Source organism: Osmerus eperlanus, chromosome 17 (assembly GCF_963692335.1).
Source record: "Osmerus eperlanus chromosome 17, fOsmEpe2.1, whole genome shotgun sequence".
NCBI lineage: Eukaryota > Metazoa > Chordata > Actinopteri > Osmeriformes > Osmeridae > Osmerus > Osmerus eperlanus.
In genome coordinates, this window is record NC_085034.1 from 5,523,632 (window position 1) to 5,549,924 (window position 26,293).

General features: G+C 41.9%; 1 protein-coding gene across 1 annotated transcript; it reads left to right on the plus strand.

Annotated features, from left to right (window-relative positions):
• The first annotated feature begins 4,748 nt into the window (after positions 1 to 4,748).
• On the plus strand, positions 4,749 to 24,656 carry lin7a (lin-7 homolog A (C. elegans)). Its single transcript, XM_062483262.1, has 6 exons — positions 4,749 to 4,939; positions 13,351 to 13,469; positions 18,286 to 18,357; positions 20,205 to 20,414; positions 21,304 to 21,522; positions 22,746 to 24,656. Exons 1-5 carry the CDS (start codon positions 4,903 to 4,905, stop codon positions 21,520 to 21,522), a joined length of 657 nt encoding a protein of 218 aa, XP_062339246.1. The 5' UTR covers positions 4,749 to 4,902; the 3' UTR covers positions 22,746 to 24,656.
• Positions 24,657 to 26,293: the final 1,637 nt, after the last annotated feature.

Sequence of the window (26,293 nt, forward strand, 5' to 3'; positions counted from 1 at the left end):
CTTGCCATCTTCTCATCCTTCAAACTTCTGTGTGCTGGGCTAAACTTGTTTTGAAATCTTCCGCTTCTACAGTGGGGAGGAGCTGGTACTTGAATATACAGGGAAGAATCAAATCACACTAGCCCAGATAACTGCAGGAGGAGCTAGGGAAATTGTGGGCAGTGATTTGCATGTGGCGTTTATTTAACGCCTGCAATTGCATGTGTAAATATACAGGCGTTTATTTAACGCCTGCAATTGCACGTGTAAATATACAGGCGTTTATTTAACGCCTGCAATTGCACGTGTAAATATAAAGGCGTTTATTTAACGCCTGCAATTGCACGTGTAAATATACATGCGTTTATTTAACGCCTGCAAGCGTTAACTAACGCGTACATTCATGTGTAACTTTCGCCTGCACATTTACGGCTGCAGCCGCTTATGAAACAGCTGCAGGCGCTTCCTAAACGGGTGTCCAATCAAAAATACGCGTTTAAATTACGAGTACATTTGACCCTGTCGGCGTTCCATACGTCCCACCATAGGGGGCGTTTCTATAATGAAAACGCAAAAGCTTGTAAGTCAAGAAAGTCGACAAAACAAACTGAAACGCAAAAAAACCCTGATATGACGTATTAATGACACTTTATTTACCACTTGACACTTGTGTAAACAAGAAACACAAATTTAATATAGTTTCTCCCAAACGTCATAAAATCTAAATGTCATATATTGAAATAAAAAAGCAATTAGGCTACTTGGATTCATCTCGTGGCAGGCTTTCAGTCAGTGACATTTACATGTAGAACAAATACATTGACCGTTCTTTTATGTTGAGTCGAGTTGAAATCTTCGAGAGAAGTGTATGGCACAACGTTTAGCCATTGGTCATATAATGAAGGATGTTGAGGTAGCAGAGCCGGCAATATCAATAATATAACATGTCTTCACACGGTGTTCCTTGCTTCTGGCTCCTCACCACAATGACCCTGTGTTTACTTGCAAAAACGTAACAACCTCTGGGGGTCCTCAAGGCACATTTAATCTTTCTCTAACATGGTTTTCTATCACTAGAACACTGACTTTATTGTATAATGTACATGGAAACTTGGAATTAGGGTGTTCATAGTTGGAAAGAATTGTTGGTGAAGAGACAAATGGGCCAAGCTCTTTGAAGTCAAATGAACTCAAGTTCAAGTAGTATAAACCCATATATTTCACCCCCTTGAATGCTGCTTAACGTCCAACTTGCAGTGGCTGTATATGGGGGAAAACAACTCTGTGAGCAGTGTGTCCACGCTAACTGAGGTGGTTACACAGAGGGTGGGGTGGCCAAAGCTCATCACACTTTTTTGCTGACTGCTGTTGCCACACCCACCTCACTTCATCACCGTCATCAGCTAATCACTGGAGTTCACCCAGAATCCCGATGACTCCCAGGAAAATGTACAGGAGCATTGGAACCTGGAAACACAAATTGAGTTACTCATAAGTCTTTCTGACATTTTAGTCGGCTCAGATTTACACATTCTCTGAGTAATGTTTTCCATTAAGCTTTCAGCAGAGATAAGTGCTAAATGTGTCAGTATGTAATACTGTCCGTGTGCCACCTTGCGAAGTAAATAATCTAAAATGAATGAAGTGTAATTTAAATTATTTCACTTCAGTTTACGGGCACGATTGTACAAGATTTTCTGAGATTGAAGATTAAAATGTGGTACACCTTCAAGAAAGACTGAGAACTGAGAATGAGAACTCATTTCAAAACGATGCATCTGATTCTTGATCTTCTGCTGCACATTTTAAAAGCACAATGTGTAAGTCACTTTGGCATCCGCTAAATTAACTAAGTGTAAAATGTAGAACTAAGAACCTTTCAAGTGTTTTTTTTTTGCTCCACCATACTGGATTGTACACCATACAAGTCGACTCACATGAGTGGACAGTCAGTTTGATTTGACTGTATAAGGTATTATAGGTCCATTGATAAAATACACATCCTTATCGATATTATTGCAGTACTGTAATACTGTTTCTTGTAGAGCATAACCTTTGCCCATTGCACGAGTGTCTGGCTTGAATCACAACTTTAATTCTTAAGGGATTTCACTTCTTCCTGTGCTCTAATTTGCCTGACATGAATGTCTGCAGTAAATCACAAGGCCAAGCAATAGAGCAGTTATTCGTCCCATAATAGCACACATGCTAGTGGGAGTGTATGTTTTATTTTGATTCGGCCCGGCACTGGGCAGGGACGTGCTGTGGACCCTAAATGATGGTGCTGTTAACGGAGGGTAATCAGAACTGCTGGGAGGGTTGAGCTCTGAGGGTTATCCTATTCATCCCTCTTTCCTTCACATGATATGATAAGTGTGTTAATGCAGAAACCCCCTGACCACTCATTAAATGCTCTTTAAAGCTGATAGCACAATTAATCTTTGAACCGAGCATCTCCAAGCTAGTTTTGCATCCCCTCACCATAAATACAGATTCATGTCCCAATATTTTGGTAATTATATTAATTTGAATATCCTTCCTTGCTGGGAGAATTGGTTTACTGCAGCAGGGCTGTGGTCATTTAGTTTCATTAGTGTAGCCAAGTCATTAGACTGCATCCTTTGCATTTTAAGCACCTATTTAGGATTTTTTCTCCTCAAGCTTAACACCAGGAGGAGTGAGAAATGTGATTGATTATGTGTTTAGACCAATTAAATCAATCTATAATATACCAAATATCACCAGACAACACACCCGTTTGCCAGTTAACTCTTCAATATCTAAAGCATTCATATGAGATACTGTAGGTGTACTATAGGTGACACATATATCTTTTCGGCTGAAATCAAGTTAACTTAGTCCAAAACAACCTTATGTTTGGCACAGAGCTGTAATACCATATCTTTACATAGCTGGTCTTACAGTATTGCTACAAGTTATTACTTCCATATGTAATTACTTTTCTAATGTATTATCTATAATATGTTGTATCACAAATATTTGATTCCAGTCCTGGTCTGTAGGGAAGATGATATTTATCCCTGAAGAAGTGCCAAGCTCACACCCACGTTTACACAGATTTAGTCAGTTACCCGTCCATGGAACAGTCAACAGCTGCCTTTTAAATATTAACTGTCCAGAACACTGCAGAGGCAAAGCAGCTTGTCGCACAGGAAGCCAAGCAAATAGCTACAATACTGGATTGTATACTGGTGATTGAATCCTATCTCTTGCATGTAATAAGAGTAGATGTAACCAACCTGGCAACCAGCCTTTGATGCTGTAAGAGTTGATAATTACTTTACCAGTTGAATTTATCCCATGCAGCTCTATTCGATAAAGCATGAGAGATTAAACTCTTGTCTTATGAATTAGACATAACCTCTTAAATAATGTTGATGTGTATGCTAGCCATATTCATATACAGTAGTGCATGATACTCTTGCTCCCTCATGCTTTCTCTCATTATTTCCCACTCTACTTCTTTCCCTCTCCCTAGTTCCCCATTTTTCAGTCTACTTCCCTATCTTTTACCTTCTCTATCTCTCTCACGTTCTCTCTCTTTCAATGTGTCTCCCTCTTTGAAAGGCCTTAACAGCACTGCATTCTAAGCTTCTCCCCTTTTAAAAGCAGAAATGTTTACCAAAGACTATTGCTCCATCCCATATGGAAGCCAGCCCATAATCTCCTCCTGTCCTCTTTCTCGATTGCCAGCCCCTAAGCCCTCCCTCCATCCCTTCATCTCTCCATCCCACCATTTACCACCAATCTACATCTGCACAGCACGCTGCAGCTGCTGGGTGGAACTGGCATGAGGTTTGAATTCAACTACACATATGGTCTGAATATAGTTCATAAGAAGTCTAAAATAAGTTTAGTTTTAGATAAGGTATGTTAGCTGTTTACACAAATAACTTACATGCACTTGCACTTACATGATCATTTTTACAAGATCATACTATGTACAGTGTGTTATTATCCCTTGTCTAACATTCAAATGGACATTAGATGCAGGTGATTGGTTTCAAAAAGCATTGCAAAATCAGGGGATTTATCTTACGGAAAGATTTAAAACAATTGAACACACAAAAGTACACAAAATAAATAATAGCAAAATATTTGCTTGGAGTAATTCTGCTTTAATGAATGGTTACTAACCTATTTCATAGCTATTTTTTGTTTATCAAGGCCACCTATGTGGAACTTCAACGAATATTGTGATCTCGATGGATTTCATGCTAGAGGTGATCTAACAACTCTGTGACAGCTTAGAGTCACATGACGTGTTCCTCATACTGGACACGACCATTTGGCCACCATACTTTTACTGAATGAACTTCCTTTTTCGTTCCCCCTGCTGACAGGATCAAAACTGCCATGCATTATATTTAATAAGAAGACTAGAAGCAAAATATATACAATCTGAATACAGAGCCATGCCGTTTTAGGCTCATTAAGCTCTCGTTTACTAATGTATGTATGTATGTATGTATGAACTAATGTGAATTAATCTCTAAATATATCACCAGTGACATCGTTTAACCATGTCATGCTGTGCTGCCTGCAAGTACGTTATATTGCATGACAATGTAAGCAGAACAACAACTGATGAAGTAGACACTATCCCGATATCAAGAGATTGTTTGGGCTTCGTGGAACCATAGGTCACCATCACTCTAATGTCCTTCTGTAGACACATACACACACAAAGTATATTTGCATCAAGATCAACTCCCAGTTTCTCAGTTCGATATTAGGTCAGTAGGATGTAGGATGGGAAAGGAGCTGGAGCCGGAGACGAACGGTGGGAGGTAATCCCTACCCTGACAGCCACTCCCACAGACGGCTCTACTCGCCCGCTCAGCTTGAGTTGCCTCTCATGCTGCAGCTACACTAGTCGCTCCATCTCCAACAACAGCAGTCATGGCGACAGTGGTTCAACCGCTCACTCTGGATCGAGGTAAGGCACACGACCTTTGCATTGCCTCTATGTTGGATTATTTATGATTTGAAGAATTCAAGCGACGAATGCTTTGATATTACTCAACAAAGTAGCCTAGGTTTTTGTGGGCTTGAGCGAAATGTATTCTCGATTCGTCCGCGCATCGCTGCAGTACCTAAGTGTTTATTCGCTGTAAAGAAATAAAATCTGTCCTACGCATCTCTGATGCGTGCGTCTATTAAACATGTTTAACTCTCCAATATTCATTGGAACCACGCATTAGCCTAACTCAATAGTCTCTCAATTGTCTATATCCAGCTATATCGGTAATGAATAGCGTGTTACAAATTGTTTTATGTAACATATTGAACAATATCATCCTACTGTAATCTTTTATGAGGTGGGATTTAAAATAAAACGCGTCTGGTATCTGGATGGAATTATGGTACAAAATCTAGTCTGCTGGAAACCAGACAACTTTTTCTCAGTATAACGCAGTAGAGAAGCTGGTGGTGCCATGCTCTTGGACGATAGGCTATGTGCAGTGAACTACAGCCCTCTTTCTTTTACCCACGTACCACATACCTGTTGGCTGTTAGACGGAAAACCGAATTCGAACATTTAAATAGCCACTACCATGACATCATTGTGTGAGTATATTTACACCTCACTCCAGGTGTTTGTTAACATTGTAACATATCTAAGGTGATGCAAAAGCATGTTGTCACTGCATTCCAATCATCAACATATTCCCTCACAAATAATTTAAATTTATTTCTCACCCAATTGGTCGTCTATCTTTAAAACATTCGAATACAATAAAAAAATAAAATACGATAGATCAGAGGTGTCTTACTTTATGCCAAATAGCAAGGGAAAATACGCATGTGCTGGTGAGAAATCGTCACGCATACGAGTAGGTTGGTGTTAAAAATAACGTAAGGCGATACCTATGGCATCTGCCAAGTAACGCAACATACAGTATATCTGAATGATGGTGAAACCACAAAGTAACTCTTGAAGAAGTTCCATTTAGATACGCAAGAATACGCAGAGGATGTCAACAGTTAGGTTAAATTGCCATCATTTTGAATGGCCCACTAAAATACTGCACACTACTGATCAACACTGACTAATCATAAGTCACCCATATCGGCCTACCCAACATGATCTGACTGGTTTCCATCCAGCCAACATTGGGTTCCCTTAACTTTGTGTTGCTCAATAATATCGTCATCATTGGAATTCATTACAGTTAATCCAATGCCCAGGGGCAATGGAATGTATTCGTACATGATCTCAGTAATATGTGCTCTGAAGCAGTCAATACTTTCCACTAATTCAAACACAAATGTGAAGAGATGCTAAGCGCACAATAACACAGTGTGCTACCCTCCACTACTTATCTTTCAAGGAATTTTACATTTATAGGGAGGGCGGTTTACATGCTACACATACACGTGCAGATATGACTTAATTGTTCCAGTCCAGTGCCTTCATGCATTCATTCAAGCATGGTGCGACACATTGGAATCTCGTACTCGAGTACTGTACGGTGGATGAATGTCACAATAGCCGCACTATATTCAGGTGACTGCTGTTGCATATTCATGCTTTCCACAGACTCGGTTAGCGGTTAGTGGCTTGCGCTCAGCTGTAATCATGTAAGCAGCAATAATGACAGTCTCATGAGTTGTCCCAGTTGTATATAGAGGCAACAACAGGCTCTCAACCAGTTCGGTAGACTCCTGCCATGAGGGAGAAAGCCCTATCGTTGCTAATGAAAATCAGCCTTGTCCTTGGTAGCGTGCAGGGAGGAAGTGTTAGGAGACTTAGTGAGGACAGTTTGCCAACCACACACACACCATCAGTGAGCCTTGAAGTGCATTTCCAGAGACGTGAGAGTCTCACACTTGTGTTAGCGGGTCACCCTGGGGTCAGCGGAGTTCTTGCATGACTCTACTTCCTGACATTGTCTTGAGTTATTGCTCTCGGGACATTAAACAAATGCCTGTGTCTGAACCATCTCAGAAGGTTATGTTCAAAGAGTGAATACAAATTCTTCTTCATTATAGGGAAGATTGCAGATTGCAGAGTTTTAATCATATCCGTTTTCCAGCCTATGCAGGTCTTGAGTCAACTTCCTATAGACAACATCCATGCACAAATTAAACTGAAAAGGATTTCAAAATACCACTGACAGCATGTCTGATGTGAAATGGAAAAGCCTTTGTCGGACAGGTATTCCCTGGTAGAGGAGAAAGGCCTTTGTGAGCTGAATACTTATCAATGTTCTGATTTGAGCTGTGTAGAAGAAACTGACAGATTAGCCACAAGTCACTATACAGACTGATTCAGACTGTGCAGCAATGAAGAGGATTCATCTAAAAATCAATGTCTTGATGTGGTGTGTAGTATAAAATATGAACAGAATGTTTTGGTTAACAAGGCATGTATTTTTTCCCATAGAGTTCCATAAATACATGGAAGGAAGCAGATGACATACCAGTTACAAACATGAGCCTTTTCTAAGTTTTGCTTGTGAACAGTATTATGTAACAGCATGTAATACATCTTTAGCCATTACAAAAGAAATAGGCTGTTATTCATTGTACCCGAGTAGGAAATGCCCAAGGTAATAACATCAAGTCCAAGTTGTAGAAGAGTCTGGCCTTGGTGAAGTATTTATGGGGTTTTATGTGATGAGAGCTACTCCTTTACAGGAAGTCCAAGACCAATGAAAGGTGAAATGATAGTCTGTAACTTGCCCATCAGGTTTGTGACCAGGTCATTGTTTAGAAGCTATATGTAACTCTCATCCTATGTTTGGTGTAATAACAGAAAATTACAGGACTGTTACTGTTATGAGGTAGAGTAAGCTCTGTCATTATTGTAGTAATCAGTAATCATCCAGTAAAGGGGAGAAAAGTGCAATGTCATTGGCATCTGTCTACCCACAAGCACCCTTCAGGAGTCATTAGCCAATAGGAATGATTTATTTTCCCTCCGTCATCAGTAATGTCATGGTAGGGCCAACTAGTGCTAATTCTCTTGGACTTCATGGTGGGTCGTGTGGTGGGAAGGGGTGGGGGGCGGTGATAAATTGTGGCGCTTCCACTTAAAACACTCCCATTGTGGACTCCACCTGCCTGGCCAGCTCCCACAGTTCTCTTCCGCTCATGATCCCAAGCATGGCTGATGTCTATTTGAGGTCGGACGTGCAGCTGGGTTAATTGGCCAAGGGCACAACGGAGACCCAGGTCAACCTGGGCAGGGGCAGATGGCCCCCTGTGGCAGTTTTGTCTGACTTGGAAGACATCCTCATAGTATCTCTCTGGGCAGTGCTCCAGTCTTCAGGACAGGACAAAAGTGGAGTCCGAGTACTCTCTCCTACAGAGTGTGTCTAGGGCCTTAGAAAGAACTTCCTCCCTTTTTCAATTTAAATCTATTTATATGACTCAGTGAGCCGAGATAGTTAATTAGATATATTTACACACTGGCTTCTGCATTTAGTAAAGATGACATGTGGTTAGATATTGGAAATGCACTACATCCGACTATGTCTACTGTTATCAATGAGGTAATTAAGCAGGGGGTTTGGACTACATCCCAGTGCCCAGACATAATGTGAGAGACCTTTAACAAAGCACTGAAGCTATCACTGTTGTTTTGTACTGCTCTGTGCTCGCTCTCCAATCAGTGAATGATGGGGATGACCTTTGTTAGTCACAAGTACTTGTTAAGGGCTGGAATAATCACGTCCCGAAGCGGGGCGGAGTAGAGCTAGGCTGCTCCAGAACAGCAAGAGTTATTATGTTTGTAACACATGCAGTCAGAGTGACGGCGGTGTTATTAAAGCCTGCATGCCGTCAAAGGCGGGCAACTGCAAAAGCCAGAGCTTTTGATTGGGAAGACTGACACACGATTGAAATGCATAATCACATGCTTGCACTTGTGACTGTTTGGGACGCTGTGAAATTTACAATTTGAAGATCATAGGATGTGAAACCAAGCAGCTTTTTCATCATGGTAATTTGTGGGCTAGGACTGACATCTGATTATGTCCCATTTTGATCTCACTGCCAGACACAATAAACAAGAAATATTGACATATTTTCAGCAACTGGACCCTTTGAATTCCGTTAAAGTTGAAGTCACCAACTGTAAATATTCTACTGCTAGGTGGTGGAGGCAACTCCCTGCACGTCATTCTAGAAGTTCCTGAAGTTCCTCCTAGTAATAGGCAGATTTTATGGGAGTATACCCTCTGTTTAGAACTGGACTTCCTACAAACTCAGATAGTCCAATTACAGCTATTATTGATGATGTCATAATAATAGACTGATGTCTTCCTTTGTGTCATGATCAGTTGTTGGCAGGCAGTCTAAGCTGGTGCTCTTGGTGTTTTCGTCTAACTGCACAGCGTAGTGTATCAAATACTTTATACGGTTGCATTTCATGTTTATTTATATCTTTTTAAGGTCAAATATATCAGTTTTTGCATGATTTGATATGCCTACATGCATGATATGTGTATATGCATGATTTGATATGTGTACATGAATTAACGTTACCGTAATCCAATTCCTACACTATGTTAACATCTTTGTAGCCACATGACTGCCATGAAATATTTACTATACATAAGTGTAAGAAGGAATGTTGTGCCTCCCAGGGGACATGGGATGTGACCAAACGACAGCTAAATGTTGCTAAAGAAAGTTTACAAGAGGCTCTGGAATTGGTCTCATTTATGTGGGAGCCAGTATAGAGGAGATTACATCTCAATGTGCCTGACTTAGCAGTCATCAGAGCAGCCCTTGTTATGATCCCTGGCTCACCCTCCTCTGCCAGGGAAACTCTAATCCCAGTGTTTTACACATCTGATTCTAAACTGATGCAACCATGCTATCATCCACTTCACATGAAAACACAGAATTGCTAAGGGAAAATGCTAGGTATTTACCTATGAAAAGAAAAGTGTGTGTTGTAGAATATAGAATAAATCATCAATCAAGTCCTGGATAGGTGAACTTACCTGCATGTTCCGAACAGAATGGGAACATTTGGGTAAATGATACGGTTACAGCTCAATGGTATATCAACCTCTTGATCTGACTGCAGATCAAGAGGCTGCAGGTTCACATGCTTTGGATAAAAGCATCTGTTCAATGAACAGAGTATTATTATACACTGCAGCTGAAACTATAGCATTCTGTCCACAGTTTCAACACTAAACCACCATGCAACCTGAGTCAGACGCCAACCTCCATGAAATGAGATATGGAATCATAAGAAGCAGAGAGGATCAAAGAAAAGAGGGATGTCACGATGCAGTTACAAAAATACAATGATTAGATAAGGTGGCGTGTTACTGTACTTCACTGCCTGAGCAGCTGTGAGAGACCTAGCAGTAGACCACCATACCATACTTCCACTGGGAGGGATACTTCCACTGGGAGGGATGTAAAAGCATCTGGGAAGCTATGTTTAGATTCCAACCAAAGACCATGTTTGTGTTAACTCTGCTCTCACAAACAGGATCATAGAGATGAGATGGTAGTGGGGATGACTTCCAAGGCCATGATTACAGCATGGTATCTTCCTCCTCATTCCCAAGTAACATGTTTAAACCTTTGCTTGAAACAGTTTTGCTTTGATTGGCGTATTTGAGACGTAATGGTGTAGCTAAAAAGCTTGTGAGCAATTAGAAAAAATTGGTTTCTTTACAACAAAAAACTTAATATGCTGACCACATGCTTAGTCATCTCAGGTTTTGCAAAATAACCTCACTGTCTTCAAAAGGAAAGATGGTTTTATTTGGCCAACATGTTATAAGAGTAGAGGAAATGCTCAAATGTGATACAAACTACGTATTGCTTTAATTAGCCAGATTAAAATAAAATAATATTAGAAAACACTTTATAATGACCCTGGTTGGGGAAATATGGTTCTTTCAGTGGTACAAACTATGATAAAGTAACGAATGAAAGTTATGATAAAAAACAACAATACAATGGACAAAATGCTAAACATATACAATTCTAAACAATTTGAACATCAACCTAATTTGAAAGAACAAACACTAAAACACAAATTTAACACACCAAAACATATCTGATTCTCAGTGAATGTGAATGTGTGTACCCAGTCTTGGCACTGCTTCATGTAAATGGAAGAAATTGGCACTAATGAGCAAGAAAAAAGTAAATCAGAGGAAATCTGTCCTGGATGGCCCCTGACCTTTCTCTAATGAGGAATAAACTCTCAGGAAACATTTTGGCAGGTAGGTAGGCTAGCTGCAGGCACGCCATGCACAAAGACACGTAGAGAATATCCCTGGTTACTCATTGGCGCTTAGCTAACTTTGCTTTTTGTAGTTATGGAAAAGAGGAAAAGCCTGCGTTCACCTTGCCTCCAGACTTATGAGCCATAAAAGCGTTCAAAAGATTGATAGAGATGTATTCAATTATATTTACAGGGCTACCGTAGGAAATGGGATGAAGAGAGGAATCAATTTATATATTCCAGAATAATGCACTTAGTTTAGAACATTTCCTGTCTATAGGATTTACTGGACATTGTGAAATCTTTCAATGGGGGGAGGGGGGGATGTACCTTTTCCACCCCCAGCTCCGTACACCTGCCCTCCACCCTCCCTCCAATGTTTGGTTTTAGAGGCAAACCAGAGAACAGAAATCTCTGGCCTTTGGTTTTCCCCACATACTCAGGGGTATGTGTATACAACAGCATGTCTGATCTTATCTGTGGTACACAATTTTGTTATTGGAGGGCCCGCTGAGTTGAGCTGGGGTGATGAATGCCCTAAAACCATCTCCCTGACAACACACGCTCCCTGCCAAGCGTGATGTGCCAATAGAATTCTCATCCCACACTTCTCCCAGCCTCTCTTATTAATCCCAATAGAAATTTGACCTGTAAAATATCTGGATCAATGTTATGCACAGAGCTTTCTCATTTTGCTCGAGTAAGAAAAGACCACCTTGTGTGAGTATGTGTGAGTGTGTGTAGGTGTGTGTGTGTCTAGAATATCAGGAATGGTTGTATGACTTGTGTTGTTTTGTGGTCTCTTTTTTGATTCAACCTAAAAACCCAGTTAAAAACTAAATAACAACAACAACCTGTTGTTGTTGTTGTCCCTTAGGTACATGAACACTAACAGTTTCACTGTTGGCTGTCTGACTGGCTGGCTCAGTGTTGTCGCCTCACCCCAGCCCACAGGCTGTAATGTTTGTCAACAGCAATGGATGTTCACCTGGTTTTAGCACTGTTGTTTACAAAGCGATACTGCTGTGATGGAAGTACAATGTTACACACTGCAGGAAACCACCTATCTCTCCCATTTCCAAACTCCATGGCAACCGACACCTAAATATTCTTGGAAGGTTACCAACATTTTGAACTGAAGGTAGATATAACCCAGATTATTGTCTGACAGAGCGACATTAATGTGTATGCATTAATGCATTGATTGTGAAATATATTCCACTCATAACTTGGATATGAACTACTATCGCAGGGCAGAGGACATTGAGAGGTTAGGCTTCTTATCATGCACTGTCCTCAGCTTAAACTAGATTTATCATGAAATATACTTATCATAAACTGTCCTTATCATACTGTACACCATATTTACTGTATCATACATCAGTGAGTTCCCAACCAGATGTTATATCTTCATAAAATAGAACTGTTGGCTGAAACATGTAATGCTTTATGTTCTTTGAATAATTCAGGCAGTACAGAAAGGCAAACTGTGAGATTAAGCCTTTTCCTCTCTCTTTTAGTGATTGAATAAAAGACAAACGGACATTATTGAGAAATTGCTTTCATTTGTTCATGCGAAGCAAGTGGCCTGATGACTGAGCGCTATGCTCCCTCATCTCTCCCTTTTTCACAGTGTTTCATTTTTCACAGCCTGTCTCTAAGGGTAAGAAATTAATCAGCCACACTCCCTGTCCTTATTCAGAGAAGGTAATTAGGGGCGGAGAGCTATCCTGACACCAGAGTCGTAGCCTTTAACTTAGGGCGTAATGAGTTTGTTTAAAAGGCACCTATTCCCAAAGGTTTCCTCCTAGTGGTGTGAATCACCACCCTTGAACGAAATGATTCCCTCTTTGAGTTCCGCCCCCAGTTTTCATGCATGGATATTGGTGGGATTGTGTCGTGAGGCGCTCTTCTCCTCTCTCTCGGTCTCTTGGTATTTCTGTCTGTCCTTCTCCCGCTCTCTGTTTACCTCTTTCTGTTTCTCTCTCTCCCCTGGACATATATTTCCATTATTTTTCTCAAGACTTTAAGTTAATGTAATTCAATAGGGGCATTATTTTTTTATTATCCACCCCCCCCCTCTCTCTCTTCCTTTGGACTCTCTCTCTCTCTCTCACACACACACTCTCTCTCTTCCTCAGATGTGGCCAGGGCGATCGAGCTGCTGGAGAAGCTGCAGGAGTCTGGGGACGTCCCGGGCCACAAGCTCCAGTCCCTGAAGAAGGTGCTGCAGAGTGAGTTCTGCACAGCCATTAGAGAGGTGAGTCACCTGAAAAACAGCAGTTCCCATCATGCCCCTTGTCCTCCCAGGACATGTGACAACCCTAAGGAAGATGGGAGATGGAGCAGTAGAGCACTCACAGAAACATTTAGAAAGAAAACTGCATTTTTTACCATTAAAAGGGGAGCAAACTATCTTTAAGCTAATAAATTCATGATCTCAGAGGCGGACTGGAAACTTTTCACTTAAGACTCATGCTTCTCCTAATGCTTAATTGGGGACATAAATAGAGAGGTCATTTTAAATCTGTCCTGCGGGCTGAAAGGACAGAAGTTGGTATTAGACAGGGCACTATTCGCAGCTACGTGAGGATTATACTGATGTCATACTCTGCACAGGACAGCAGGGGTGAGGAATGAAACTGGGCGGTGGAGAGAGAGAACAGCAGTACAGTCGGAGGTACCGTTGAGGCTCGGCTAGTGCAGGAGAAGAGACGTGAGACGGGTGCGAGAGGCCAGCGGCTTGCCCTGCATGTATCAGGCGGGGACGGTCGAGGCTGGCACAGCCAGGCGGTGAGCACTTCATCTCACTGCCAGCCATGGCTGTGTCGAGTGGTTGGCACACTGACCCTCTCTGAGCAGGGCTTCACCAACAGCTGGCCATTGAGAGCAGAGAGAGAGAGAGAGAGAGAGAGAGAGAGAGAGAGAGAGAGAGAGAGAGAGAGAGAGAGAGAGGAGAGAGAGAGAGAGAGAGAGAGAGAGAGAGAGAGAGAGAGAGAGAGAGAGGAGAGAGAGAGAGAGAGAGAGGAGAGAGAGAGAGAGAGAGAGAGAGAGAGAGAGAGAGAGAGAGAGAGAGAGAGAGAGAGAGAGAGAGAGAGAGAGAGAGAGAGAGAGAGAGAGAGAGAGAGAGAGAGAGAGAGAGAGAGAGAGAGAGGAGAGAGAGAGAGAGAGAGAGAGAGAGAGAACTTCGACTGCCATTAGCCCCCGACATGGTATCCAGGGAAACAGGGGTCGGGAGTCAGGATTGGTTGCTTGCTTGGAGCGGCTTGTGCTTTGCAGTCAATTACAGGCTTGTGTCGGCTGACATATAGTATAGCCGTGGTGGAAATGGCTCTTGCTCCCGGTGTTGTGCCTGCTGAAGGGCAGATCTCAAGCCTAGTGGTTATGGTCCTGATTGTCACTGTTGTTGCTTTGATCATTAGCACGACCGGATGTTGATGTGCAGCGGGCTGCAGCATGACCAGCTGCATGCCCCAGCATCCTCTTTTTTTTGTGTGCGCATGTGTAGGTATGTGGGCGAGGTTACCTGCATGTGCTTGTGGGTGTGTGTGTGTGTCGATAAGGGTGTGTGTGTGCCTTTGTGTGCGAGCATGCGTGTGTGTACATTTGTGCGGGCGTGTGTGTGTGTGTTTGGGCATGTGCTGGTGCAGGTCACTTTGTGAGTTCATGGTCATTTTGCTTCACGCTGCTATCTCTTCCTCCAGCCAACGGTTTGTGACAGCCATCACTGTAATGCCTTCCCAGCAGCCCTTGCAACAACACTAAGACATGGCTGACAGACTTCTATTGCATGTCCCTGAACCTCTTTCATTTGTCTTTGAAAATAAATCATATTTAAATCAGCCACAAACCTGTCTGACCTGCTTACACATAAATCCATCCGGCAGTGTCACACATTCTGTGAAGTTAAAAGAGGTATTAGACAAAGGTTGACTTCCTGTTAAAGATATCTTTGTTGCACAGCATTGAATTCACCTGCGTGTCATTTCATTAAATGCAGATGACCTGCACTGAACTGTAGCTGGCTGTAGATATTATCCAGCTATTCAGTTCATCCCCCCCTCCTCTCTCCTCTAAAGTGCTGAGAGAGCTTATTTCACGGTATGGTGCTCAGACACATGATCCAACATGGCTTCCTTCGTCACCACTGTGGCTGGGGTGTTTACCAAGCTGAACACTATCTTCACAGTGTCAACAGAATTAGTGGCAAACATGAAAACAGAACCAGCTTTGGATGAGGGCCCAACTGTCAACATGAAAACCCCACTGGTGATAAACTGTTGGCTTAGCTTGGAAACAAAAACAACAGAGAGAGAGACAGAGTTGGTTGAGTCCTACGCTCCTGAACCTCGTCTACTGTATGGAGGAGTGGATTGGTGCTGAGGGAAAAGTCCTTCTCTATGAACCTGAGTGAGTCGTCAGATTCAATCAGCCTTGCAAACTGAAAGAGAAGGACAGATGAGAAAAGAGTTATCCAGCTCCAAATGATAGAGGGGGTGGATTTCACCGGATATGGACGGTTATCCTGCTGATAGCATTGGGCTTGCCAAAAGGTAATCAATGTACTTAGAATAAAAGAGGTTTGACGCTTTTGTTATACCAAAATGTTCTTTGAATGAATGAAAAATAATGTCAAAAAGGAGTTTGAGATTTCTCATCATGTGCACAATATAACACAAGGTCATTCTGAATAGGGAAAGTATTGTGACATGGCAAGCTACAACTACATAGTGGCATACAAAAATAAATATTCAAAACGCAGCAAAAATAGCAAATATGGCAAGAAAAAGGGTAAGGTTACTATTACTGGTACAAACATTTTCTGAATGGCTCTGAATGTGTGCTGTACAGTATAAAGAACACATTTTATGTGGGTGCCATTCAGCCTAGTCTCTTTTGGCATTTCCTGTGAGCCTGGAATCTGAGCACTTCATGTAATAATCTAGGCTGAGTTGAATATTCTCTTTTAAAGTCACAATGAAGAGAGAGAGGGAGGTTTGTGAAGGTGCATTATTAAGCGCTGGGCCGCCTCAGCCGAGTGACCCCGTGAAATACTGTCAGTCCAACCTTCCTTCCTCCTCTCTCTCTCTCCCTTACAGTTTCTCTCTCTCTCTCTCTATTTCTTTCTCTCTGACTCTTGCTGTCTCTGTCTCTATATGTCTCCCCCTGTCTCTCGAAACGCTCTCTCTCTCTTTGATTCTCTTACCGTCTCGCTCTCTAACTCTTCCTTTCTCTACCTCTTTGTGTCTTGGCTCTGTATATGCAGTATATATTCCCGACCTCCCTCTATTTATTCCTGGTTTACAAATGCAGCGATCTCTCCCTCCTCCGTGGTTCTCCCTCAGTTCCTGTCTGTTCCTGGTGACTCAGTAGAGAGAGCAGAAACAGGAGGCCATGCTGCGTTGTCACGTTAGAGCCCCCTGGCCTGCTTTCTCCACCATCAACCATTGTAGCATCTCCCCCAGTCTTCACTGCACACTGCTCCACAGACAGGAAGGGGATCTGGGTTAATGTAAGCCCTCTTTCATAGCCAGCGACTGGTCAACTGCTGGCGATGTAGAGAGAGACAGAGGGGGAGAGAGGGAGAGAGAGTGTATCTACAGAGGGGACTGAGGAGAGTGGTGACATTAGACAAAATAATAATAAGAGGAGAGGCATCCATGGACAGAGTAGAAAAGATGCCCTTAGGATCAAGTCTTCTAGAGCTCTCTCCTTCCCTCCTAGCTCTTCTTTCTCTCTCGCTCTTCTCTCTCTCTCTCTCTCTCTGTCTCTATTCTCCCTCTCTCTCTTACTCTCTCTTTGTATATCTCCCTATTCTTTCCCCTTCTCTCTCTCTCTTTTCATTCTCTCTCCATTCTCTCTCTCTTTCACTCTCTCTTTTTATCGGTCTGTATTGTCTCCCATCTCTTTCTCCTATTCTCTCTCTTTGAGCAAAGAGCGTTCTCTCAGCCCCACTGGGTTGGTTTTGGTTCAAGGGTGTATTATTGACATGAGGTCCCACAGCCCTGTGTTCTTCATCCAGTTGGTCATATATATATATTGATATATGGACACTGTAAAAAGCTGGAATTCAATTATTTATTTATTTTCTCTTGTCTGGTGTGTTCCTCGTGCAGAACTCATTTTGTTAAGCCCAAAATAAAAAGTGATATGGAGCTAGGGGTTGTTGTTTAGTAGAGTACATCAGCAAACTGACTGGTTGTATCTATTGTTATTTCTACACATTATATCCAAATATAAACCATGTTGTTCATTTCTTCAGCACATCAGATAGAACAGAGTCCCTGAGATGCCTCTGTGGGGGCTCCGTGCATTATGCAGAATGGTGAAGCCATGCAAGATCACTGATGCCCTGCTGTCTGGCTTTGCCTTGAAGAAACTAACTAGGAGGAGCGAGCTGGAGGGTGACAATAATACGACGCTAGAGAAAGCAAAGCAAACAATGCAACGTTTATGTACCTTTTTTTTCTAGAAGCACATAGAAAAAAAATAACATTATAAAGGTTCCCTGCGAAAGGTTTGCAGTCGTTATGATTAAATGTTGATTGCTCACAGAACAATTCATCAGTAGCTTGTCATAGATCTAATTAGCATTTGGAAATGTTTGCGAGTGGTATTTTGAAAATTGTTATGACCTTTATTGTTCTCCTTGTTTTTCCTCACCCAGGCCCCAATGCAAGGCCTCCTTGGGGACCTTGAATATAATTCATACATCTTAAACGTTTCAGAATAAACACCCCAACTGTAGCCATATTAATTACTCTCAGAGAGTGATGGATGGATGCGGCATCTCTGAAAAATAATGTGCTGGTGGCGATACCATTTTGTTTCACACACTGTCTCATTCGTTTACTTAGTAGCACGTGTGGCCGACATGGGTGCCACTCTCAAGGACAAGACAGAGTTGCACTCATCTCTGGTAGGGAAGTCTGGAATGTGTCTCCGGACAGCTAGTCCCAGTATCTGAGGATGGTTTTGCATATGGAGGCTGCCGGATGTGTCTTCATGGAGTACAGGTCTGGAGTAGAAGTTCAACACAAACTCACACTGTTCCGTTGATTCTTTGTGTGTTTCAGGTGTACCAGTACATGCATGAAACCATCACAGTCAACGGCTGTCCAGAGTACCAGGCCAGGGCCACAGCTAAGGTAAGAGATTTGCTGGACTAATCAGGAAGCATTCAATACTTCAGTTAGTCTACCTATTATGAAAATCTTCAGTATAGAATTTCCTATCTGAATCACTCCTATGTAGATCAGATTGACTGAATTAGATACAGGACAGAAAGACTATGCATATTAGTGTAGCTCAGGATCAAAGCAGGTGCAGTTTACAAATGAGCCATTAGCCAAGCTTCTTTGTGAGACGGTCTCTGGGGCTTCTGATTCATATTCCACCTTAGACCAGCTGATTGAAAGGAAAGCATAGAGAAAATCCCTGATAGTGGAGCACAGGGAGAGAGTGTGTTTGTGTGTGTGTGTGTGTGTATGTTTATGTGTGTGTCCGACAGAGAGAGAAAGCTGGCTGTGAGGTCTGAATTTCTATGTGAAATGAATTTTTATGTAAAAACTATTTGAGGGCATTATTTTAAGACACTACTCCATGTGACTACTAACACAAGTCACCAGCTACTGGCACTGCTGAAATCCATCTATTGCCAGTAACTTTTATACGTTTCTGGACTTGATGTAAAACACTGTTTAGCTGTGGAGATCGGAATCATTGTAAAGCTTTAGTAGTAGTTAATTCATTAACTGTATCTATAGATACCGCTCTTTTCTTTTTTTCTTGCATTTCAGTGTTTCACCTGAGCACTGGAACACTTGATTTACTTTGAATTACTCATTTAATCAAATAATTTCAGCCACTGCTTTCTGTCCTGAGCCTTTTATATGAGGAGCATCTCGATAGAGAAGTGAGTCTATCTCTGCTGTAACGCTCCACTGCAAGAGATGAGTCCTAGGCAGTGATCAAATCATTGCAGATGTCACTCTGCATACGCTTGTGTGACTTTACTTGGCCAGTTTCCATTTTGCGTTCCTGTGCCTGAGGTTTGGACTGGGCGTCTGTTGTGTTTGAAGAAGCCAGCCATATGGCACCTAGATTATTGCTCACAGTAACCAAGATAAAAATAAGAGAGAGAGAGAGAGAGAGAGAGAGAGAGAGAGAGAGAGGAGAATAAAAGAGAGAGGGAAATAGAGGCATAGAGGAGTGGAGGAGAGCACAAAACCATAACACGTTGAGAGTTTCTCCTGCTCATGGGGCAAGTTAAGATCAACTCTCTTTTCGTCACCATATCCTCATACAGCACCGGCACTTTATAACGAGGTGGACCTGCGGCAGTGCATGAGGGGATCAGAAGGCAACAAGGCCGTGTCTCCACCTGTCTCTCCCTGTCTCCACCTCGCTTTGTTCATCTTGCAGACAGGCTTCCAGGCTCGACTAACAAGCTCCTGAGTGCTTTGTTTCAAGGAGAGGACTCCTTTCCACGTTAGAAGCGATCCGTAGCTTGTGGAATCTTTAGTCAGGAAGGTTTCGAGAGAGGGAGAAAAATAGAGAGAGAGATAGTCACTGGGCGAAAGTTATCTCACTTTGTCTCCAGCTTCAGCTGAGATGTGCTAATCCATGTGCTTAGAGAAGCAGAAAGCCTCTCACAGGAGTATAAATCGCCATACTTGGCTCTCTCACTGTGTTATTATTGTAAGCTTTTCTGAATCTCAAAACCTGTTTTATAGAGACTGATGTTGAAAGAGCAGCGATATCTCAAGTTGTGGCTCAGGGGGTATGTGAAAATGTGTTTCCCAGTTGAAACAGTAGCTCTTTCCTGTCACAGGTGGATTCAGTTGTTATGCTAACGTGTTGTCACAGATTGATTTTTGCAGCCCAGATGACAGGACAGTGCTGGAGCATGGAGAAAGACCGGCAAACTAACAAAACACTAACCTGCCCCTCCACACCTCCATCCCTTAACCCCCTCGCATGGTTCTGCCCACAGGCCACAGTGGCTGCATTTGCCGCCAGCGAAGGCCACTCCCACCCCAGGGTGGTGGAGCTGCCCAAGACGGAGGAGGGGTTGGGCTTCAACGTGATGGGTGGAAAGGAGCAGAACTCCCCTATCTACATCTCTCGCATCATCCCAGGGGGCGTGGCCGAGAGGCAAGGCGGTCTGAAGAGAGGAGACCAGCTGCTGTCTGTCAACGGCGTGGTAGGTCCACAGAGATGAATCATCAAACTCACTTACTGTATTTACAGTATTTCAGCTATCATGACATGTAAAAATGTTTTGCTATTTATCAGAGGTTGATTGAATTTAAAAACACCTGAAAAATTAGATTTCTCAAAATCAACCATCAAGAAATGACTTACGGAGGAGATAAGACAGACATGACCAGACATGATTAGGAATATGATCATGTTTACTTTTAGCAATTATTCATTCTTATAATGACCTTCAATGTAGGTATGGTTTTGTATAAAACCAGTCTTTGTATAGACCAATGACACAACACTCCCAAATCAACAGCATCAAATAAAGACTACCGTAATGGGAAAATGTTCTCTGACACAAGAATCATAATCCTCATACAGAAATGGCAGAGGTCTAATTTGATCTCAGTGATATCCAGACTTGTAATTGGGACATATTTATTACTTTGGATTTGAAGAGGAAGATCTAATTATGCCAAATATGTCATGCTTGTTCAGCTAAGACGAAATAAATTGAAACACCAGGTCAAAGAAAATGGGCTAGCTTGTAACCTTTAGAAAAATTGAAGCAAGAGAAAAGGTTTTACCCTAAGTTGTAGCTCTTAAACGAGCTAAGTTTGGGTATCAATAAATGTTGGAGAAGTTTGATCTTTTCCATTAAAATTATGAAAGATTAGTAGTAGATTATGTCACTTATGTCTTTGTCACTTTGGGTGCCTTCTCTCGACCCCCCTCCGCTCTCTGTCCCTCACCTTCTCTCTCTCTGTCCCCCTTCTACTCCCTCTTTATGTCCCTCACCTTCTCTCTGACCCTCTCTCCCTCGGTCCCTGGCCTTCTGTCCCTCTGTCCTTCCATCCTTCTCTGTCTCCCTCCCTTCTTCTTCCCAGAGTGTGGAGGGGGAGCACCACGAGAAGGCGGTGGAGCTGCTGAAAGCCGCTAAAGACAGCGTGAAGCTGGTGGTGCGCTACACGCCCAAGGTGCTGGAGGAGATGGAGGCGCGCTTCGAGAAGCTGCGTACCGCCCGCCGCAGGCAGCAACAGCAGCTGCTCATCCAGCAGCAACAGCAGCAGCACAACCCCGCCGCCCAGCAGAACCACACGTCGTAGGTGAGGCTTTTCATTGCTCTTAGGGTGGGGGAGGCCAGGACTAGTCGGCGTTAGGGCAGGGGTGGTGGGGGGGGAGGCCAGGGGCGGGGGAGGGGGCAGGAGTGGTGAGGGGGGGGCAGTGGTGATGGGTAAGGTTAGGGCTGGGAGTAATAGAGGGAAGGGCTGTTGGAACCTGTAAGCCTCAGTGATATGAATGTGGGTTTGATTGCTTTGGAATCCTTGTCAGTTATCCTCTGGTTTTATGCGGCATCCAGAACTGAACAGATGCCAGGGAGAAATGAATCAGCTTGGCAAACAGGACAAAGTCAGACGTGATGGGGAGGCCTAAAACAGTAGAAGACGTTTTGTCTTTTTCATGTGAAGTTACCATGCATTAGACCAAGTGCTTCCGTTTTTCAGTAAGGTTCATGCTGCTCCTGGAATGAGGCTTGGAACCTGAAGGGAATAGTCAGTGTTTGTGCCTGGCAGATGTTTCTAAACAAATTTTCATCAGCCGAACATTGTTCTTGAGATGTATTGTTTAGCAGATCTTCAATCATTCAGTACTTCAGTATAGTCTTCAATATCTTACTCAATAGATTTCTGGTCCAAACTACATTCATAAAAATGCCATTGAATTCTTTATGGCTTTGTTTATATTGAACAAAGCATTCAGAGCTTGCAAATCAGTGATATTCAAACCAAATTAAACACGGATTGAGATCAATAATAATTGTGACTAAAGTATAATTTAACATTTAGACACAGAAACACTTCAAATTAAGCCGTCACACCATACCGAGGTTCATTCTTCTGAACGTACCCTGGGCACATCAGAGGGCGGCACCTCTTAAAGGACTTAACCCCCCCCCCACACACACACACACACACTCCCACCCAGAGGCAATGGCTTCCCCCGGTGCTAATACGCAGCTGATACCAAAATCCCCTCACAGAGCTGTGCTTCTGCATGTGGCATGGGGCAGCATGTGGAGGTATTTGGGAGCTTTCAGCTGTGTGCATGAGAGGGCTCCGGAGAAGGGACTGAGCAAGGATCCTCTTGTATCATTGCCGGTATGCTGACCGTAGGTTTGTCATAATGGCCAAGAGGCCTCCGGCCAAGTGACATGTACAGTGATGGTCACACATGCAGGGGGCTGCATAGCAACATGCACCATGGAATGTTATGGTATATGTGTGTCCAACCGTTTGCTCTCAGCTTTCCTTCCACTGTTCTTCTGCAGGTTGTTCCAGAAGAAGAAATGATCTCAGAGACCGTCTATCAGAGAGGAGGGTCCCAAAGGAACTCCCAAGTAACAGAACAAACTGGAAACAAGTGAAGACTCTCTCTCCCTCCCTATCTATTGTCTCTATATATCTAATATCATCCATCTATCTCTCTCTTTATCTATTCTACTCTATCTTTCTATTTCTCTCTATCTATTTCCCTCTCCAGCGCTCTTTTGTTCTCCCTTTCAGTGTATTACCAACAGTAACCAAGCAAAAATGGAGAGATGTTTGTGTCCTGAAATGTCAACATTGGTGCTTTTGAGACATGCACGACGACCTGATGACTGGAGGGACGCTAGCTAGCACTGAAAATCATTTGTTTTTTTGTGTTAGTTTCAAGTTGTCCATCAGTTAAAGACGTGATCCATTTTAAAGTTCCTTCATGTCCTTTGTGATGTTTGTTTTGTTTGTTTGTTGTCATCGGTTCCTGATTGATTTAATCTATTTACTGATGTTGGTTTGCCATGGCTTTGTACAGCGCTATTTATATTGATTCTTAATTGGTGCTTGTGTCTGTGTGTGAATGACCATTGCTTTTTTGTGTCAAACTGAACCTGTTTAGATAACCGTGAACTCTTTTTTACCTTATATAATGTAGCAAGAAAATATTTTGTATCAACAACTTGTAGATTTAGCAATAACACACTTTTTTGGGTTTTACATATTACATCAAAGTATTTAGGTGCATATAGAATGAGGTAGATGCAAAAGCTATCAGTTGTAAAGCTAAAGTAAACTGGATCTTATGCACTGTGTGTCATAAGGCAGCTTCTGCCACTGAAACTGGTTTGACATTCTAAGAGATTATTTCAATTGAACCCGTCTATTATAATTACTGTGCAATACGCAGAATCAGGACTCTAAAATTCTCAACAATACAGTCACCTCATCCCAAAGTCATCGAAAAAGAGAATATATATGTTATCCAAATATAATTTATGTTTAATAGATATTATATCAAAAACTTGCATAGCATTTTAAATGTTATTTATATGAGGGCAAAGAGAATGTCAAGAACATATATATTTAACCAGAGAGTGGATCTTAACACTTTATTTATAGATCATTCTATTTTATAGTCTAATGATGTCAGAGTTTTACATAAAGTTTAACGTTTCATTGAAATATGTGTACTTTGTTTAACATACAGATGGTTATTTGAAAAGATTAATGGTAGAACTGAATCTCTTAATGTACATTATACAATAACTTGATAGCATGGTTATAGTGGAATCATTCTCCTGCATTTGCTCTCCATCTGAACACGTTGACAATCATTGTGAGTAACAAGACTGTGTGGAATGTTTAACTGTTTATAAGGGACCTCTGTTTCAAACCATTTCTCTCAACCTTTGTAATGTTAGTAGATTTACTTGACATTTGTCAGAACGATAAGTTGCAATTTGGATTGATTAAAAACTACAAACATTGTTAAAGATGCATCCTCATTCATCAATAGTAGTCGTGTATCGGTAGTACTGTAAAATTACACTGGTTTTACATTAGATGGTTTTCTCAGCAAGAACACCCTTGTATTTTTTATTTGTTACTACGTTTTTGGGTAATGAAATAGTGCAAGATCATTGACACCAATAATATACTGTGTGCAACATGTCATGCTGGTATAAACCAGGTCAGACCGTGAAAGTGTTTTTTTCCCTTCATCTTGGAGAAGTTCAACAGATCCCTTTTGTATCTTAACTGAATGGTTTTATCTTTATTATTGATGACTTGCAATGGCTGGACACAAATCTGTACTTTCTGTGCAGGATAAGAGACCACAACACCCGGTGATATGCAATTGTTATACATACTATATTTGTATAAATAAATATATGTGTGTGTGTGCGGTGACCCTTCTTTTCCCTTGTGACTCTTCCTCATTCTGTGTGACTTGAAGAGTATCTAAAACAACAACTATGTGCTGGGCACAATTTACCCTTAAGACAGTAAATTGTCTCCTGTCAATAACTGTCTAAAAGCCTTCACTAAAGAGCATTTTCTATGTGAAACTTTATACGAAAATAATATCTTCAAGATGTAACAGCTGACTTTGTACTCTTGATTGTCCCAGTATTGGGAATCAGGGTGGGTCAGTTCTGTGAAGGCCTGTCAGTAAGAAGGTTTGTTTCGACACACAGCACTTTTCAGACAGAGGGGAGTCTGAGGCAGTCAGATGAAGCAGTGATAGTAAAAGGCTTTTACATTGAAATTCCCCCACTAGCGCTTGTATGGGATTTTAAAGGCGACTAAAAAAACAATTGCCTATGTCAGACCAATACAGGAAGCAGACAGTGAAACTAATGAAGAGACACAGTGGTCCCTACAAATAAGGAGGAAGTCAACTCATGCTGTAGAGTCAGAACCACAGCGGCTTACACTGTTAGCATGCTGTTCAACTTTGTAGACACTTGGATGGAAAACATCTTAATATTAAAGTGGGGTCAGATGGCTGAGCGGTTAAGGAAACGGGCTATTAATCAGAAGGTTGCCGGTTTCGATTTCTGGCCGTGCAAAATGACGTTGTGTCCTTGGGAAAGGCACTTCACCCTACTTGCCTTGGGGAGAATGTCCCTGTACTTACTGTAAGTCGCTCTGGATAAGAGCATCTGCTAAATGACTAAATGTAAATGTAATATCTAACCTACTCACTCTCTATGTTCTTTCCCTGTGTTCTTCACAACATGAGATGAAAGAGGAGTTGATGAAGCGGGTAAATTACTTTGGGTTGATTAATTTTAGGTGACAAGGAAAAGAACAAACTTTCCGTTTGAAGTTCACAGTTTGAAGTTCTACAACAAATATGTAATTGACACCATTTCAGTTTTGCAGCAAAATAACGTAGTGTTGACAAGTACATATTTTCAGCAATAACACACTTGAGCTCACAAAGCTCTTCTGAGCCAATTATCTCCATAACGCCCAGAAGCACAAAATGTGTTTTTAATTACAGCTGCTATCCAGATAGTTCATGAAAAACATACTAATTAAAATAGTTGATAAAGAATAATAACCTAAATCCACAACATTACCTAATCCTTTCACCATTATTTGACTCGTAATTGTTTTATATGGAAACTACCCCTCTCTTGTGGACATACACAGCATTGCAAACAATGTCCCAGTCTCAATAGAAAATACTTCTGGGGATTTAGACAGAAATGTTGAATAACAAATGAAGTTCAATATAGCAATATAGAAATATAGATAATCCATGTCACTCCTTTTAATGTTTTTGACCTTGGCTGTACTGTTTGTTATGATGGAAAAAAATAGGATTCCTGTTGCCATCTCTTATCACATGCTTGCTACATGAGTAATTTATGACCCATTACTAATGTTTAGCGATGGAAAATTACTCCAAAGCATTGGGAGCTTCGTAGCCAGCAGTGTAGGTTACTGAAATATAACCCTCTGTTGGTATGACTGTCATGCCTGGGATCCTTCTAGAATCGTACCACTGAAGAGCCGATATCTAACTACCAGTGTGTCCCTCAATCGC

Coding starts and splice junctions, on each gene's coding strand:
- lin7a (XM_062483262.1), top strand. CDS start 4,903: ATGGCGACAGTGGTTCAACCGCTCACTCTGGATCGAG. Junction 4,940..13,350: donor ACCGCTCACTCTGGATCGAG/GTAAGGCACACG, acceptor TCTCTTCCTCAG/ATGTGGCCAGGGCGATCGAG. Junction 20,415..21,303: donor TGCTGTCTGTCAACGGCGTG/GTAGGTCCACAG, acceptor TCTTCTTCCCAG/AGTGTGGAGGGGGAGCACCA.